The sequence below is a fragment of the Chelmon rostratus genome, chromosome 19 (assembly GCF_017976325.1).
Source record: "Chelmon rostratus isolate fCheRos1 chromosome 19, fCheRos1.pri, whole genome shotgun sequence".
NCBI lineage: Eukaryota > Metazoa > Chordata > Actinopteri > Chaetodontiformes > Chaetodontidae > Chelmon > Chelmon rostratus.
The window spans coordinates 23915109-23932599 of NC_055676.1; the positions used below are offsets into that span (position 1 = coordinate 23915109).

Genomic DNA, 17491 nt, shown 5'->3' on the forward strand with positions numbered 1-17491 from the left:
TACATGTTTTAATAAACATTGAGCCTCTGTGTATTTGACTTTGACATCCCTGCTCTAAACTAATGAACACGAGCTCCTTCTGTAACGTTCAGGTCAAACACGACGACTCCTTCATGTTTATTTTACTGTTTGACCACTTTAATATTCACGTTTCTGCTCATCAATCGTTATTTATCACATATTCACCATAAATCTGGCTGGAAATGTCCGTTAATAATATTCAGTTCAAACCTATGAGCTGTAGAAGAAAAGACAAATAAAAGCTAGATTTATTTCTAAAAGTACATTAATATCATAACTGGTAAAAAGAAGACTTTCTTGAAGTGAATGAGAACAAATTTATTTTTTGAACGTGCAAATAAACAAAACTCAAAGCTTAAATTCTGCAGATATCACATTTTATTGTCCTGTTTTATCTTCTTTAATCCTGTGCTAACAGCAGTGAAGGAACACAACATCTTAAAACTTTATTCAGCAGCTTTTCCAACACAGGGGGAGTCACGCTACCGCTAAACCCCTCACCTTCACACCACACGAACAAACGTGTAGTTTCTCTTAGTTCTCGTGTGCGAACTCGACCAACAAGTCGGGTTGTTCTAACGAGAAGAAGATTTACTTCTGTAAAATAACACATTTTATTCCAAAACAGATAAAAACTCACTTGTTGTGTGAAAGTTTTGCATCATTGTGGGAAGAGAAACCTCGTAGAGGAGTAAATATTAAACCACCCATTCAACAATTCATCCATTAATCAGTGACCTGCAGCTCTTCTGATAACCGACTGACGCTTTCAGTCATTTTTCAAGCAAAAATACAAAAATCGTCCACTGTGAGGACGTCCGCAGTAAACTGAGTCTCTGTGTTGGACACGTGACGTCCAACAGGACAACATTTAACAGGCTCCGTGAACAGAAGCTCTCACTCAAACACCCCGTTCAGTAGTACGGGCCGGCGTCCTCGTATCCCGCGTAGCTCGGCCAATCGGGGAAGACGCCGTGCGAGCAGGTGGGGCTGCCGTATCGGTCGAAATGAATCCCGAAGTCAAAGGAGTCCGTGTGGCGTCCGCAGGCGTCCCGGTGGCTCCGCTTCATGGAGGACCACACGATCCTGTAGTTGCTCCCGCAGTTGCTGTCCCAGTACTCGCGTCCGTCCACCTCGTAACAGACGGCGAACTCGACGAGCTCGCGGGGCCTCAGCTCGTCGGGCAGGGACACGTGGAAGGAGAAGGTGTCGCTGTACGAGCTGGGATACGTGTCTTTCATGTACGCGCAGTCTACGTCTGTGTGGCTCTTCCAGGTGTCAAAGGTCACCCGCAGCTTCACAGACTTCTCAAAGGACACGTTTTTGACTTTAACGGTTCCTGCTAAAGCCTTTTCTTTCAGCACGCAGTGCTCCAGGCACACGTAGTTCCTCTCCAGGCTCTGACGGAACCGCAGGTAGTCTGAGGAGGGCTGACAGAAGTCCAGCACCAGCTTGTCCTCCTCGGCCGTCGGAGACACGGCGGAGCTGAGCGTCTCCTGGACGTTCAGAGGAATATCGATGGGATCGTTGAACTCGGAGAAGACCTTCACTCTGGTCAGAGACAGGCCTCGGTGATCGGCGAACGTCACCTGCTTCTTGGCTTTCCTCGAGTCCTTCCTGGACGACCTTTCATCAGCGACCGGATCCACACAGTGCGAGTGCTGAAACCTCAGGCAGGAGTTCAGGGCAGGTTTGCATGCTTTGGAGGACGTCCTGTAGACAAAGTCCTCCGTGGACAGGTACAGAGGTAACGCCATGTCGATCGGCATGGTGAGCTCGGCAGGAAACACGCTCGGTACCCTGAAAGACAGAGAAGACGTGACTGTTAGTGGTCTCAACACGTTGTGTCACATTGAGCAGTGTGGGACTGATAAAGCCTCATCATCATCATCATCATCATCATCATCATCATCTGTGGGAGAGGAGGAAGAGCAGACTGTGAGGTAAACATGTTTTAGCATTAGCATTAACTCACTGGTGCCTGACTTCAGACTTTGTTGTGATTGGTCGGTTTGTGTCGTGTGTTTGTGTCACATTGGACTCACTGAAATGAGCAGATTCTGATGTGTGAGTAATAATTAACATCCAGACTTTTGTAAAAGCTCATATTTCTGCAGAATCACCTGCAGCATGTTCGCTTACTGCAGTCTGTCAATCAAACAAGCAGCCAGACTTGAGGAGGCGGGTCTGAGTCCACTTCCTGTCACGTTCTGGTGCTTTTAATTTGTGGTGTGAAACAACGAACCACACGCACGGATTCATGTGATTGTGATTGGCTGCTGTGTTTGTGTCCTCTGTGTACCTTAGCAGTTCATCAGGTCCAGTGTGAGACACAGTGATCCCACCTGAGGATGACAACCAGCAGCGCTGTCCAATCAGGGAGCGACCTGTCAGAGCGTCCGACTCCATGTTTGTTTGTAATAAGTCTGAGGACGAACTGGACTTCAACTATCGGTTTCTGCTCCGGATCAAATGAACCCACTACAGGAGTGGAAGCTGCCTCGGAGTCACATGACCAACCACCTGTCCGTCTCAGCCGTCCATGAGGTGGTTTAAATAAAGCTTTGAACTGAGCTCAGGCTGAAATAACTTAATTCTGCTCTGAGCTAACGAACAGGTCATGACTCACCGAGTCCACTGAGACTCTTCAGACCAGCAGAGCAGGAAGTGACACCTGCAGACTGTAAGGTTTACCTGAGGCAGACTCCCTGCTGAGCCTCGGACCAGGAGGACTGACCTCTGACCTCGCGAGCTCAGTATCTGTCCATTATACAGGTTTTAGGATTTTCACCTTTTCACTCTTAACGCAGGTAAACATGTTGGTGGTTTGAGGCTCAGAGGCTCAGGTCTCTGTAGAGCTCAGAGTAGCAGTGTGTCGGCAGGTAGTGAACACACCCACCTGTTCCCGACCCCCCACCCCCCACCCTCCGACCAGCAGCGGCTCCTCTGCTCTGTTCTCACTCTTTAAAGGCAGAAATCAAACGAGCTCACAGTCGACAGGCCGCAGGAGGAACAGCTGGACCTGAACACTCCACACACCTGTTCCTTACCTGGAACAAGGAGCCACCTGGAACAGGTCCCGACACCACCCGACGGCTTCTCCTCTAACGCGACGCAGCGGGTCCACAGCGGTCCGGAATCATGGTGGCAGGTTAATCACGTCCCGAACACCAGCAGAACACCTCCGTCGCGAGCTCCTCTCTCCTTCTCACTGTAGAACTTGTTGCACATATTTTTTGTCGCGGATTCCAGAGCCACACGGGCTTCACGTGAACACCCGCGCGCAGCCAATCAGAGCGGGCTGTGACGGAGTGACGGCGGAGCGTCACCGCGGAGGGGCGGGGCTCTGCGGTGGGGGGCAGGTTTCATCCTCAGTGCCTGATCGATGATCTCAGTTTGATTCAGCAACATAAAAAGATGAATAAAATACATCATAAATGACAAAGAAACTAGTTTTCACTCACTGCAGCGCAGAGTAACTAACTATGACGTCTACTGAGTCAAAACTTAAACTCCTGATTACTAATTAATCTTAATCCACTTTCTTTTTTGACTCATTGAGTCCAAATCTCGACTTAACTATGTTGTATTCTGATTTACTGATTAATAACAGCGGGGAAGGGAAATGAATAGTTTTTTATTCTTTGTACAATCAGGGGTGACTGATAATCACTTGCTGATATGAAATCAATACTCATATTGGTGACACTGATCACCTTCAGGTGTTTTTACTGAGTTTGACCTTCATGTTTGACGGTTGTGCTTTCATGCTGCCTTCATGTGCAAAGAATTTCCTCCTGTGGGTCAATAAAGATCTGAACCTCTAGATGTTGTCCACTTTGTGGAAAAGAGATTTCTGGCATGTGATTGGTTGTCCTGCTGCCAGTCTCTGATTTTTGGGGATTAGTCAACACCTGCAGCTGACAGTCAGCTGATAAAGAGTCGATAACTGTGTCCCAGTTCGGGAGCGGAGCCTCCGAAGGACGCCGCCACAGGTGGACTGAACGTGCCCCCGGTCCACCGCAGAGACAGTCTGTCCTCGCAGTGGACCACCTGAATACAAACAGCTGGAAAACACAACCTGTCACAGGGATGTTTGCAGGACGGACACACTCTTAGTCCTTCTGTTCATCCAATGAGTGACTCTAATTCATGACCTACTTCTTAAACAGTGTTTTCTTCATGTGGGGGTCGAGGTCTATGTAAAGAGAGTCATCCAGACCTGCCTGCAGCAGCACGTCCATACTTTTACTTCAGTAGGACTTTGAGTGCCGGGCTTTTCCTTGTCATCTTGTGTACTTTTATCAAAGTACTGTGGAGGTTTGTTGCAGCTCTGAGCTGCTCAGTGACTAAATGCTGCTTCTCTGTGTTCAGTTTGCAGCCTGCTGACCTGCTGACCTGCTGACCTGGAGGCCCAGGGGGTGACAGTCAGACAGTTTAAATCTGGTCTCAGTGGAGAGACCTGATCGGGGTTCTTGCTTTGTGTCCAGTCTTTGTTGACCACATCCTAACGACTGCAAGCAGTTACTATATTACCTGTAGCACCTGAGTGTTCACCTGCGTGATAAACTGGACTGGACTGACAACACAAATGCTCTATATAAGAAAGACCAGATCAGACTGGACCTGCTGAGGAGGCTCAGGCCTGCAGGACTGCAGGGGGCGCTCCTGACGGCCACCTCTGCTGACGGGAAGAGACGAACAGACTGGTGAAGAGTGCCTGCTCTGTTCTGGGACGCCTCCTTCAGTTGGTGGAGGAGGGGTCCCAGGGCAGGAGGAGGAGGTGCAGCTCCTCAGGTGCAGGTTTGAGAAGGAGAAATGCTGCAGCTCCTTCCGTCCTGCTGCTCCCAAACTGCATGCACAACATTACTGCTGGGTGTTTGGTGGCTAGTCATGTAAATATTTGTTCAGGGATAAACCCGCTGAAGGATGAAGTTCAAGAGCAGAAAGACCAGGTTTATGATAAGTTATATATGAGGTCTCTGATTAGGACTCTGTCCTTGACTGCACCACCATATGTGGATATGTGACCTGAAAATAGGTTCTTTCCTCATCAGACTGATCGAAACCAAGCCGGTCTGCGATAAAAGTGACAGCGGCAGGGTGAAACATTAATCGCCGGTCGATCGAAGCCGCGCTTTCTGTCATGTTTTGTACCGCTGAGCTCTCATCTGTACGTTCTGAACTGACTGATGTTGACCAGAGGTGTGCTGCTAACAAAAAAATTGACCTCATAAAGGCTCCAAAAACAAACACAGCAGACGTGCAGTCAGCGTTGCATGGAAATATGCAATAATAATAAAGAGGACAATTAATACTGGCCACATTCAGATCATGAGATAACTGTTTCATCCTGCCAAAGACTTTATAATAATATCAATATCTTTAGAAAACAGTCTGGAAAAACTGGAAAACTTTGAGCTGAGCACAAAAAACATAAAAAATGAAATGCTACAATTAGAATATAATGAGGCTATTATCAGCTAAATGTACTTAAACTATGAAACGGTGACAGTAAAATGTTGCTGTCAGTGTTTCTACATCATATCTGATGTTCATATTCCTGCTGCATTAATGTGGATGTTTCAGCTTGAGCTCATTTGAACTACTTTATATCCTGTTGGCTGGTTCAATCTGCAGCGATGCATCATATTCTATAAGATCATCATGTGTTTGTCCTGTGAGAACCTCGTATGTCAGAAAAACAGCCTGTTTTCAGCTCTGTGACGATGCATTTTCAGCTGATCCAAGAGGCTTTTTAAACAGTTTATTTAGCTGAAGAAAACATGAAGGAAAACTTCATGTTTCTGTTTATCACAAACATTCAACATCAACACATCTGGAGATACGAGCTTTTCACTGGACAGGAAGGAATCTGAAGAGTAACTACAGCTGTTAAAAGTAGAAGTAGAATAGTAATCTGGACTGTTGTAATTAATTTTTTATCCTGTAGAGGGAGGTAATGACCCAGTAGCGTCTAGGATAAACCTGAGCGAGAAAGAGAAGAAGACAGAAGAAGAGAACAGATGCACGCACAACTGCGCATGCGCCGAGGCTCGCTTCGCCTGGCGCTGACGTCATCGTCTCCTGGTCGGGAAGCAGGATGTGGCTGATGTTGTCGGCTAACGAGCAGGAAACCGATGGTTTTAACGGTGAACGCAGCGGAATATAATCACGCAGTCGTCTGGACAGAACCGTGAAGCTCGTTATTTCCACTGAAAGCAGCAAAAACGAACAAATAAATCACGGTAAGAGCCGACACGTCTGTGACGTCTCTGCTGTTATTTTGCTAGCCAAAATTAGCGAGCTGTCATGTTAACGTAACATAGCTAGCTGACGTTACTGGGCTGGTTATCTGGGCGTAGAAGAAGCAGCGAAATATGTCAAATGTCCCGTGAAACAGACACATACGACAGTATTTAAAAGAATAACTTTGAATGAATGCTTTAATTGATGATGTTTGTCTCTATCGGCCTGCTAAGCTGTGACAGTCCGTCAATCTGTTTCCCAGTCTTATTTCCATGGACACGTCTAACAACAGAAAGCCAGCCGCCTGTATTCATTCCGACCCGTCTGGTCACACCTCACAGCACATGACCAATAATTCAATCAGTACCGCTGGACTCCTCCCCCAGTCTGATCATGTGTTCAAGCTTTCAGAGTTACACTTTCATAACAGTTCAGCCGCAGATTCATGACACACAGACAGTCAACAGCAGGCACAGGACAGGCAGGTTATCCGGATATAATCTGAAAGACCTGGGACCACATGAAGCTGTTTGAAAGGGCCACAGGGAGAACAAAATAACCATGGTGATAGTGATGTCATCGTGATGTAATCAGGGTTATCTCACCTGAAGAGAAGGAGGACCCTGGTCCTGAGAGAAGAAAGTAGGGCCCTCAGATGTTGGATCTGTCACTTCCTTTAGGGGCCTTTTTTAATTACTTTTTATTTTACCTGGTCAAGATTTTAAATATTGTCAAATACCACAATGTTGTTTGTCAGGTAAATAAACCAAGCTAACTATTCATTCTATAGTGTGTTAGCTGTGAAATAAATACTAATACATTGATGTTAGCCTGTCGATGTTAACACTGATGTTAGCCTGCTGGAAAGGCTAACACAGATGTTAGCCAGTCGGTGTTAAAACTGATGTGAGCCTACTAGAGAAGCTAACACTAATGTTAGCCTGCTGGAGAAGCTAACATTGATGTTAGCCTGTCGATGTTAAAACTGATCTTAGCCTGCTGGAGAAGCTAGCATCGATTTTAGCCTGTCGATGTTAACACTGATGTTAGCCTGCTGTTGAAGCTAACACTGATGTTAGCCTGCTGGAGAAGCTAACATTGATGTTAGCCTGTCAATGTTAAAACTGATGATAGCCTGCTAGGGAAGCTAGCATCGATTTTAGCCTGTCGATGTTAACACCAATGTTAGCCTACTGGAGAAGCTAACACTGATGTTAGCCTGTCGGTGTTAAAACTGATGTTAGCCTGCTGGAGAAGCTAGCATCGATTTTAGCCTGTCGATGTTAACACCAATGTTAGCCTGCTGGAGAAGCTAACATTGATGTTGGCCTGTCGATGTTAAAACTGATGTTAGCCTGCTGGAGCAGCTAACATTGATGTTTGCCTGCTGGAGAAGTTAACATTGATGTTAGCCTGTCAATGTTAAAACTGATGTTAGCCTGCTGGAGAAGCTACCATTGATGTTAGCCTGTCGATGTTAAAACTGATGTTAGCCTGCTGGAGAAACTAACATTGATGTTAGCCTGTCGATGTTAACGCTGATGTTAGCCTGCTGGAGAAGGTAACATTGATGTTAGCCTGTTGATGTTAAAACTGATGTAAGCCTGCTGGAGAAGCTAACATCGATGTTAGCCCCCTATAGCCTTGTGAAACTGATTGTAGCATATCTCCGCTGTCGTCAAACTGAAAACATAAACCTGTTTTGTGTCGTTAGCGTCAGTATCTGATTTTAGACACAGGGCTCCCACCCCCCCATGTGGAATCACACAAAAGACCCTTTCATGGTTTGTAGGTCAGCATGCTTCTGTTGGAGAGTCTTTAATGATTCTGTGGGATAATTGTGTTGTTATTATGTAGAGCAGTAGTCACATACAGACTGGAGAAGCATTAAAGCACCAGATTTTAATTTCCCCAGGTAGGTCTTGATGATGCAGGACAGTCACTAGACCTGTCCAACCATAATTCCTCCTTTTGCCTCATGAACCAGAACTAAAAGACTCCAGTGGGTCATTTATTCAGCTGGTTTGGAACAAATGAACCGAACTCCTGGTGTGAAAATATATTGGTGAAAAGCGTTTGAGGTGTCCCCACTGTCCCCATATAAATACAAACTTCGTCTAACTTCGTGTCCAGGGACTGCTGTTGGCGCAGTGCACGGCAGTTGGCGGCGGTCCATTGTCCCTGTTCCAGAGTCAAACCGGAGCCTCGTCTCTTGCAGGTTTCTGTCGGCCTGCCGAGGAGAGCCGAGCGGGATGAGCGGGGCTGCTCTGGGCATCGAGATCGTGGTGGTGTTTTTCCTGGCGCTGTTCCTGCTGCACCGATATGGAGACTTCAGGAAGCAGCAGCGCATGGTGTTGTTCGGCACGCTGTTGGCCTGGTACCTGTGCTTCCTCATCGTCTTCATTTTACCTCTGGACGTCAGCACGGTCAGCACCGAACGGAGGCGTCACAAGTTTGTCCCTCAAACAGAATAACGTCGACAGAAACCTGAACGCCGCGTGTCTCTTTGTTCTCTCCTTACAGACCATCTACAAGCAATGCAAGATCGACCACGAGGAGCACGTCTCTGCACCCACCGTCAGCCCGTTAGCATCCAATCACACGACAGCGAACGCGTCCATCACACCCACTAAGAGGTAAGTGTACAGGACGCGCCTCATGGCCGAGGCTGCATCACCTGAGCTAAAAACTCGACCGACGTTTCATCCTTTTGTCACACCTTTTTCTTCTTCTAATAGTGCGCCAAAGCCGTGCTACAAGCCGTGGAGCTACATCCCTGACGGTATCATGCCAGTGTTCTGGAGGGTGGTGTACTGGACGTCGCAGTGTCTCACCTGGTCTGTATGACTCCACCACACAGACCAGGAACACGTGTGTTTGGCTGTGTTGATGTCACCATCATGTGAAATCATGTGTTTTCAGGCTGCTGCTCCCCTTCATGCAGTCATACGCCCGCTCTGGAGGCTTCTCCATCACTGGGAAGATTAAAACAGCGCTGATAGAGAACGCCATCTATTACGGGACCTACCTGCTCATCTTCGGCTCCCTGCTCATATATGTGGCTGTTCACCCCGAGTGGCACCTGTCCTGGTGAGTGGACCGGATCAGGGCCGGCTCTTGGCGCTTTGGCGCCCCCTTATAATGTTTGGTCCCACTGTGTGATTCAGGTACGAGCTGCAGACCATCGGGATCACGGCGGCTAACACCTGGGGCCTGTTCCTGCTGGTGCTGCTGCTCGGTTACGGCTTGGTGGAAATCCCTCGTTCCTACTGGAACGCTTCCCGGCACGGACACTTGCTCATCAAGACGTACTTCAAGGCGTCCAAGCTGATGACGGAGAAGGCGGATGCGGAGGAGAACCTGGAGGACGTCATGGAGGTGAGCACCATGCGCCTGAAGCTGCCATAACGGGCCGAGTTTAGCTCATTTCAGTGTTTTCACTGTGGAGTCTGGTTTGCTGCAGGAGGTGAGAAAAGTCAGTGAATCCATCAAGTATAACCATCCGCTGAGGAAGTACATCGACACAATCCTCAGAAAAGTAAGTGGAACATAACCAGCGATCGGCGTTAAGAGATACAGATCAGACACCACCCATCAGATCGACTGATCCGCTTGTCCCCTCAGTGCCCAGTGGATTACCAAGAGAAGATGGGCAGGAACATGGACGACTATGAGGACTTTGACGACAAACAAAACACTTATCCCAGTGAGAAGAGCCTGGTGAAGCTTCATAAACAGGTGAGAAGATGAGCAGGGACGCCCCCTCCTGACAGATGAAGAGCTAGTGCAGCTTTAGCTTTAGCAGCTTTAGCTCGTGCAGCTTTAGCTTTAGTAGCTTTAGCTTTAGCAGCTTTAGCTCGTGCAGCTTTAGCTCGTGCAGCTTTGCTCGTGCAGCTTTAGCTTTAGCAACTTTAGCTCTAGCAGCTTTAGCTTTAGCAGCTTTAGTTCTTGCAGCTTTAGCTTTAGCTTTAGCTCTTGCAGCTTTAGCTCGTGCAGCTTTAGCTGTAGCAGCTTTAGCTTTAGCAGCTTTAGCTCTAACAGCTTTAGCTCTAGCAGCTTTAGCTGTAGCAGCTTTAGCTCGTGCAGCTTTAGCTCGTGCAGCTTTAGCTCTTGCAGCTTTAGCTGTAGCAGCTTTAGCTTTAACAGCTTTAGCTCGTGCAGCTTTAGCTCTTGCAGCTTTAGCTTTAGCAGCTTTAGCTGTTGTGTCGTGGAAGCTTCAAGCGATGACCAAAGCGTGCCTGTTTCCAAACGGATCATTTTGCTCTCTAACATGCTGCAGTTTGCGGACTCGACTTCATGGTATCATTAAGCTAACAAAGGCAACTCAACACATTACTTCCTGCAGTTCAGAATAAAAGCGTCTGTTGTTACCAAGTTTCAAATTGCCATCAACAGGTAACAGATTCTCTCATTTTCACTGTAAATAATGTAAGTGAGTATTTAAACATCCCTGTTTAACTGTTTTTAAACCATCAGCATAAATCATGGTAACCTTAGCTTCAAAGGAAACAATTAATATTAATTGACAACATTAGCAGGTGAAAACGGTGAACGAGAAACTTCCTGCCTGTAGAAGACGGATTTTTAAAGTTGAGGTTCTTCTGATCAGAAGCTGGGGAACCTTCACAATAAAGGCTTACTGTTATATTTATGAATATTGTCCCCTGTAAACAGGAAGCAGTAGTGGATCTAAGACTCAGCCCTGTGGAATCTCACACCTGAACACAGAACAGGCAGGACGTGAACCAGAGCAGGACAGTGTCAGAGATGTTTACCCACATCTTGAGACGATGAAGCAAAGCGCTGTGGTCCATCACCAAAGTCCTGCAGCACCAGGACGGATGAATGACGTGAGCTCGTCCCAGCTGTGTAGTCCACTTACACTTTGTGCGCCATGTGTGTGTTTGTGTGTTAAGGTGATCTATGCGGTTCAGAGACACAACAGGACTCGCGTCCAGTGGCAGATCCTCCTGCAGCAGGCCATCCACCTGGAGGACGTAGCCAAGAACGAGACCAGTTCAAGCCACCAGTTCGTCCACAGCTTCCCGTCCTCTGAGCCGGCCGGCTGGTTCGGCAGATACGTGTACACGCAGACCGTAGGTGGGTTTGGCGGCGTCCCGTCGGGTGTCCCGTCGGGTGTCCCGTCGTGTCCCTTTGAAAGGTAGCGGTACATTAGCACCTGTGTGACTTTCCATCACTGGAGATAAACTGTGTTATAGAGCTGCTGCTTCACACACCCCAAGAGACACAACTGTCCAAAATGTCCACATTCACGCTGTGATGCTCTCACTTTAAACTGGTCTCATTAAAGTGTCTCTGTCTCTCTGTGTCTCTCTTTCTGTCTGTCTCTGTTTCTGTGTGTCCCTCTGTGTCTCTCTGTCTGTCCCTGTCTGTCTCTGTGTCCTCTGTCTCTCTGTGTCTGTCTCTCTGTGTCTGTCTCTCTGTCTCTCTCTGTCTCTCTGTGTCCTCTGTCTCTCTCTGTCTCTCTGTGTCCTCTGTCTCTCTGTCTCTCTCTGTCTCTCTGTGTCCTCTGTCTGTCTCTCTCTCTCTGTCTCTGTCTGTCTCTCTGTGTCCTCTGTCTCTCTGTCTGTCTGTCTCTCTCTCTCTCTGTCTCTCTGTCTCTCTGTCTCTGTCTCTCTGTGTCCTCTCTCTCTCTCTCTCTCTGTCTCTGTGTCCTCTGTGTCTCTCTGTCTCTCTCTGTCTCTCTCTGTGTCCTCTGTCTCTCTGTCTCTGTAGAGTGGTACTGGGAGTGTCTCTTGAAGCGCTGGTTCTACCGGCTGCTGTCTGTGGTCCTGACCCTGTTCAGCGTGGCCGTGGTCTGGTCTGAGTGCACCTTCTTCAGCACCCGGCCCGTCCTCTCACTGTTCGCTGTCTTCATCCAGCTGGCCGAAAGAGACTACAACTACCTGTACATCGAGGTGAGACACGCTGTCACCTGCCGTGACTCTGATTAGCACCGTGTTCACACCTTTAACCTGAATCCAGCAGAGGTGCGACGCTGTTCACACCACAAAGAAAAGTCCAGCCGGTATCTCCGGCAGTTTATCTGACCGGTTTGTGTTGACACTTCTGTCCACCAGATGGCGTGCTTCATCACAATCTTCTTCCTGTGCACCTGCGTCTACTCCACCGTGTTCCGCATTCGTGTTTTCAACTACTACTACCTGGCCTCCCATCACCAGACCGACGCCTACAGCCTCCAGTTCAGCGGCATGTGAGTGACACCGCCTCCTCTTTCAGTTTCCAGGAAGCTCAGAGCGGCATCACTTCAGGAAGCGCCTGCCTGTCTGGAAGCGGTAAAGTAATATGGACATGTGACGCTGTCTGTGACGCTGTCGTCCACAGGTTGTTCTGCCGGTTGACGCCTCCTCTGTGTCTCAACTTCCTGGGTTTGATCCACATGGACTCCGCCATCTCCCACCAGCAGAAGGAGCAGACTGCTTACACCTCGGTAAAGTCCTTCAGTACCAAAGAACAGTGCTGTACAGGTGTGCAGTCTGCCTGTCTGACTGTCTTTTGTCTTTCAGATCATGGGATCAATGCGTGTTCTCTCTTTTATCGCTAACGGCTTCTACATCTACTACCCCATGCTGATCGTCATCCTCTGCATCGCCACCTACTTCAGGTGAGACGCCCCTGCTGAATACGGCTCTGCAATGAAGGTAGAGTGTGAGGATTCAGTGACATCTAGTGGTGAGTTGGTAGATTACAGCCAGCTGAACACACCTCGCCTGAAAGTCCCTCTCTAGAGTCAGGGGTTTGTTGGTCCCCTCTGGGCTCCTGTAGAAACGTGGCGGACTCTGGAGGAGCTTGTTCTCACTCGGTGGTTGTGACAGTGAGCAGGTGTCCTTGTCTTCACCTCTCCCCTCAGTCTGGGGACTCGCTGCCTGAACCTCCTGGGCTTCCAGCAGTTTGTGGGTGACAGTGAAATGACCTCTGACCTGATCGACGAGGGCAAGGAGCTGATCCGACGAGGTGATGACACTTTTAATGACAGAGGCTGTGGTGCAGCGCAGGACAACAGCATTAATGTTTGATGCTCTTTTTACAGAGAAAAGGAAGCGACAGAGGATCGAAGATGGCGAGAACAGACGCAGAGTGAGTAAAAAAGCTAGAGTCACTGACGTCAGTAGATTCTGCTTCTACTTTAATGAAACGTGTGGAAAGTTTCTTCTTCCAGATCTACTAAAAGAAGAAATATTCTGCATGAAGGAGACAAATGAATCCATCCATATCTGTGGAGATCCAGAATAAACCTCCTCAATCCACCTAGAAACCAGACAAGTTCATAACTTTATAACTGTCTGTCTGTCTGTCTCTGTCTGTCTGTCTCTGTCTGTCTGCCTGTCTGTCTCTGTCTGTCTGCCTGTCTGTCTGTCTGTCTGCCTGTCTGTCTATATGTCTGTCTGTCTGTCTGTCTGTCTGTCTCTCTCTGTCTGTCTGTCTGCCTGTCTCTCTGTCTGTCTGTCTGCCTGTCTGTCTGTCTGCCTGCCTGCCTGTCTGTCTGTCTGTCTGCCTGTCTGCCTGTCTGTCTGTCTGTCTGTGTGTCTGTCTGCCTGTCTGTCTGTCTGCCTGTCTGTCTGTCTTCCTGCCTGCCTGTCTGTCTGCCTGCCTGCCTGTCTGTCTGTCTGCCTGTCTGTCTGTCTGTCTGTCTGTGTGTCTGTCTGTCTGTCTGTCTGTCTGCCTGTCTCTCTGTCTGTCTGTCTGCCTGTCTGTCTGCCTGCCTGCCTGCCTGCCTGTCTGCCTGCCTGCCTGCCTGTCTGCCTGTCTGTCTGTCTGTCTGTCTGTTGCAGGAGTGGAAGGAGCGTTATGGAAACAGTAGAGAGGACTACACTGCGAGGAACAGGAGCAGTCATGAGATGAAGGAGACCAGTTACTCTGACTCCGTGACCTCCAGCAACAACAGACGTAAGTCCGCCGACAGCCCATCGTCGACCTCCGTCAGGTCTGGAAGGTCCACGCCGACCGTCACTGACTAATGAAGTTGTGGTTTGTTGAACAGAAGCTAAATATTCTCGTTCTGGGAGTCGAGCGGAGAGGGACTGCATCGAGCTGCTGCAGGACGCCGAACCTTTAGACTTCAATGCCGATTCTCTGACGGACGATCCTCTGGACGCAGAGTCTGGCAGGTAAAGACCACCTCCTGCTCGTGCTGTTATCATTAGTCCTGATTGATCAGGACACACCTTCACTCTGCAGAAAAGCATCATGCGGGTGAAGGGCGTTTCCTGTGCTTTTAGCTTAAAGCAGGTGAACAGTGTGACAGCACTGATGGGTGGAGCCGTCTCTCTGCTCTCGCCAGAGGACACTTCCTGTCTGAGAGTGCAGCTTTATTTAAAAAAACTGAAAAACAAAACATGTTTTCCTGTTTCACGTCAGACAGAAGGAGAATCCTTCAATCCCACATTCATCAGCCCTGAGTGTGCAGCGACACACCTGCAGCACACCTGCAGCACACCCGCAACACACCTGCAACACACCTGCAGCATACCCGCAGCACACCCGCAGCACACCCGCAGCACACCTGCAGCATACCTGCAGCACACCTGCAGCACACCTGCAGCACACCCGCAGCACACCTGCAGCATACCTGCAGCACACCCGCAGCACACCCGCAGCATACCCGCAACACACCTGCAACACACCTGCAACACACCCGCAGCATACCTGCAGCACACCGCCGTGTCCAGTAACACTTTGCTCTTTCAGACATGCAGGAGGACGCTACCTGTCCATGTCGTCGTCTCGGAGCCGAATATTCGACGACGTCTGACGGGGAGAAGAAGTCTGAAACGTCACTGTCTACAGGAAGTGAACGCACCACATGACCCACATCTCACAGCTCCCAGGATGCATGGTAATTAAACAAACAGGCCACACGTGTCAGTGAAGTCTTCATAAACCCTTTGCATCAGGTTTCATGTCCAGCTTGGCCGCAGCTGATTGGAGGCACTTTGGAAGGAATATAAAGTCACATAAAGGTCTGGTATGAATGCAGACTCAGACTGATTCTGGTCCTGATCCGGTCCAGATCCCCCTCCTGCTTGTTTGAGCTGCATGATGGCAGGAGTTCTCCGACTGTCTGAGCATGAGTCTGCAGCAGCTGCATGCTCACCCGTCACTGAATGAGAGGTTCGATGGAGGTCTGTGGACGTGGACTTTATTTATTCGTGTTGAGGATTTATTTATCTGTCTGTCGTCGATAAACCTGATCGAGAACGCTCTGACGTTCCGCAACACACCCGCATCATCGGGTATGAAAGAACGCAGCTCTCACATGGAAGCAAACAACAGCCGAACAGCTGGAGTGAATCACTGCTGAGAATAAAAGCATCGCTGAATTTAAAGTCTTTTATTTTGAAAATCTGGTTTCCGTGCTTTGAATGTCTGGATTGACAGAAGACGAAGTGATGCAGCTTCAGGTGAGCAGCTGGGGGTCACCTGACAAACAGCTGATCAGACTCTTGAACCGAGCGACTGGCAGGGTATAACCTGATTGGTCGGCGGTCTGTCCAATCAGTGCAGCCTCGTTTTCGATCTGACCGACAGAGTGAACCAACACCTGTAACCACGCCGCTGGTGATGTCACAGCCTGATGTACACCTGAGCGTCCCGGCGGCGAGGTGAGAGTTAAAGTTCAGTAAAAGTCAAACCACATCCTGTCAGTTCAGAGGTGGTTTTCAAAATAAAAGCTGAATCATTTAAATTCAGTGATATTTCCGTATGTAGTCTTTAAGCTGCTTGTGCGATGAAGAGGAGTCCGGCTGTTGTTTGCCTCCATGCAGGCGGCCGTGTTCCTGCACCACCATCACAAACCATGTGATTATTGTGTGTCTGACTTTTTTTCTCCATGTTGTGTTCAAACGATGTGAACTGTCATTCAAACTGTCACTTTGACGTGAAAATGTTTCCGTATCTGTAAATTCATGCTGAAAAGGGAAGAAGAAGAAGTTTTTGTGTGTTTCAGCTCGTTCTTCACAGCTGATTCAAAGCTGCGGAGTTCCTTCACTTCCTGTCGGCGTCCGCGGTCGCGACACGACTGCTGTGGATCTAAAGATGTGATAATTACTGCGCAGCTCGACATCTCTCATCTTCAGTTTCCTTCAGAAATACAGCAGAGAATGTTTTCTTCGTACATTTTTTAATGTGAATATGAAATTTGACCCTGAAATAAATAAGACACTAAGAGTCGTTGTCTCTATCAGGTGAAAAACGATGAAGGTTTATGTCACAAAACGTCACATTAGTGTGTGACGTGTGTGTGTTACAGTTGATTTGGCGACCCCTCTGGTCACTGGTGGTAACAGCAGGAGAAAAACTTGGCCTGTGATCATGCTAGCTATTAGCTAACAATCTGTGTGTTCACCAACCCCATGCTTTTATTGTGAAGTAGCAGCAGTAGGAAACAGTTTGGATCCCTGTAGAAAGACAGTGACAGCCACTGTGTCGAGGTAAAGACAGGATGTGAATGATTAATTGGTCACTGCTGATTAGATTGTGAGTGTAAATGATGTCGGTGTGTCTGGATCGATTTTTAATGATAATTATTAGTTAGAATTTGAAGCAGCGGGAAGGCCCTGAGGCCGTGGAGCTGCTGTCTGCCCCTCGTTTAGCATGTAGCGTTAGCTCGGCTGTCGATGAAGAGGTCCTGCCGGCGGGTTCAGCTCAGCTTCTTGAACCTGACCTGAGAACAGTGACTGTGCTCATATCGCCATGTGTATATATGTATGATATGTTTTGTATCATATGAGCTAATACTGATCTACAGAAGCATTAAGGTGACTTTGTATTTATTGTGCGGTAACTCTTCCTCCTGTAGTGTTTCACTCTGATCATGTTGATTTGATTCTCTGGTTCTCAGATATAATCAGTCGATCTGTGTCTTATTGATTATTAAGAGATGCTGCCAGTGTTGTGTCAATAAAATAATCAGTGTCGCAGACAGTTTGTCCTGAATGTTGTTGTCTTCTGTCGTGTTTCTGTCTCTCCTTTAATTTCTGCTGTTTCTTCTATTGAACGGCAGCTCAGTTCACACGTAGATCCAGAAGACAAGCGCTTACAGTGAGTGTCCACATGGTGTCAGTATAACGCAGATATAGAGGAGGTGGGCTGAGGGCAGTCCTCAACCAACAAATAAAAAACAACCATCCTCTAAACAAAAGAATGAATAAAAACTCAAACTGCATAAATAAATAAATCACATCAGCTCCTCAGAGAAGAA

General features: G+C 48.1%; 2 protein-coding genes across 2 annotated transcripts; one reads left to right on the plus strand and one right to left on the minus strand.

Moving 5' to 3' along the window:
* Positions 1-318: 318 nt before the first annotated feature.
* ppp1r3b (protein phosphatase 1, regulatory subunit 3B) lies at positions 319-3264 on the minus strand. The gene is made up of 2 exons (XM_041960528.1): positions 3072-3264; positions 319-1821 (listed from the first exon to the last, which is right to left on the minus strand). Exon 2 carries the CDS (start codon positions 1788-1790, stop codon positions 936-938), a length of 855 nt encoding a protein of 284 aa, XP_041816462.1. The 5' UTR covers positions 1791-1821; positions 3072-3264; the 3' UTR covers positions 319-935.
* A 2847-nt stretch (positions 3265-6111) lies between these two features.
* On the plus strand, positions 6112-17214 carry lmbrd2b (LMBR1 domain containing 2b). The gene is made up of 18 exons (XM_041960817.1): positions 6112-6269; positions 8489-8696; positions 8794-8906; positions 9009-9107; positions 9193-9360; positions 9438-9648; positions 9734-9808; positions 9895-10008; positions 11187-11370; positions 12007-12188; positions 12351-12484; positions 12616-12721; positions 12798-12895; positions 13142-13245; positions 13322-13368; positions 14064-14178; positions 14273-14399; positions 14980-17214. Exons 2-18 carry the CDS (start codon positions 8523-8525, stop codon positions 15041-15043), a joined length of 2115 nt encoding a protein of 704 aa, XP_041816751.1. The 5' UTR covers positions 6112-6269; positions 8489-8522; the 3' UTR covers positions 15044-17214.
* Positions 17215-17491: the final 277 nt, after the last annotated feature.

Bases quoted from the DNA above. Each gene is read 5' to 3' on its own strand.
- ppp1r3b (XM_041960528.1), bottom strand. From the start codon at position 1,790: ATGCCGATCGACATGGCGTTACCTCTGTACCTGTCCACGGAGGACTTT.
- lmbrd2b (XM_041960817.1), top strand. From the start codon at position 8,523: ATGAGCGGGGCTGCTCTGGGCATCGAGATCGTGGTGGTGTTTTTCCTG. The intron at 9,361-9,437 runs GTGAGTGGACCG...TGTGTGATTCAG, and splicing joins CCCGAGTGGCACCTGTCCTG to GTACGAGCTGCAGACCATCG. The intron at 9,809-9,894 runs GTAAGTGGAACA...TTGTCCCCTCAG, and splicing joins TCGACACAATCCTCAGAAAA to TGCCCAGTGGATTACCAAGA.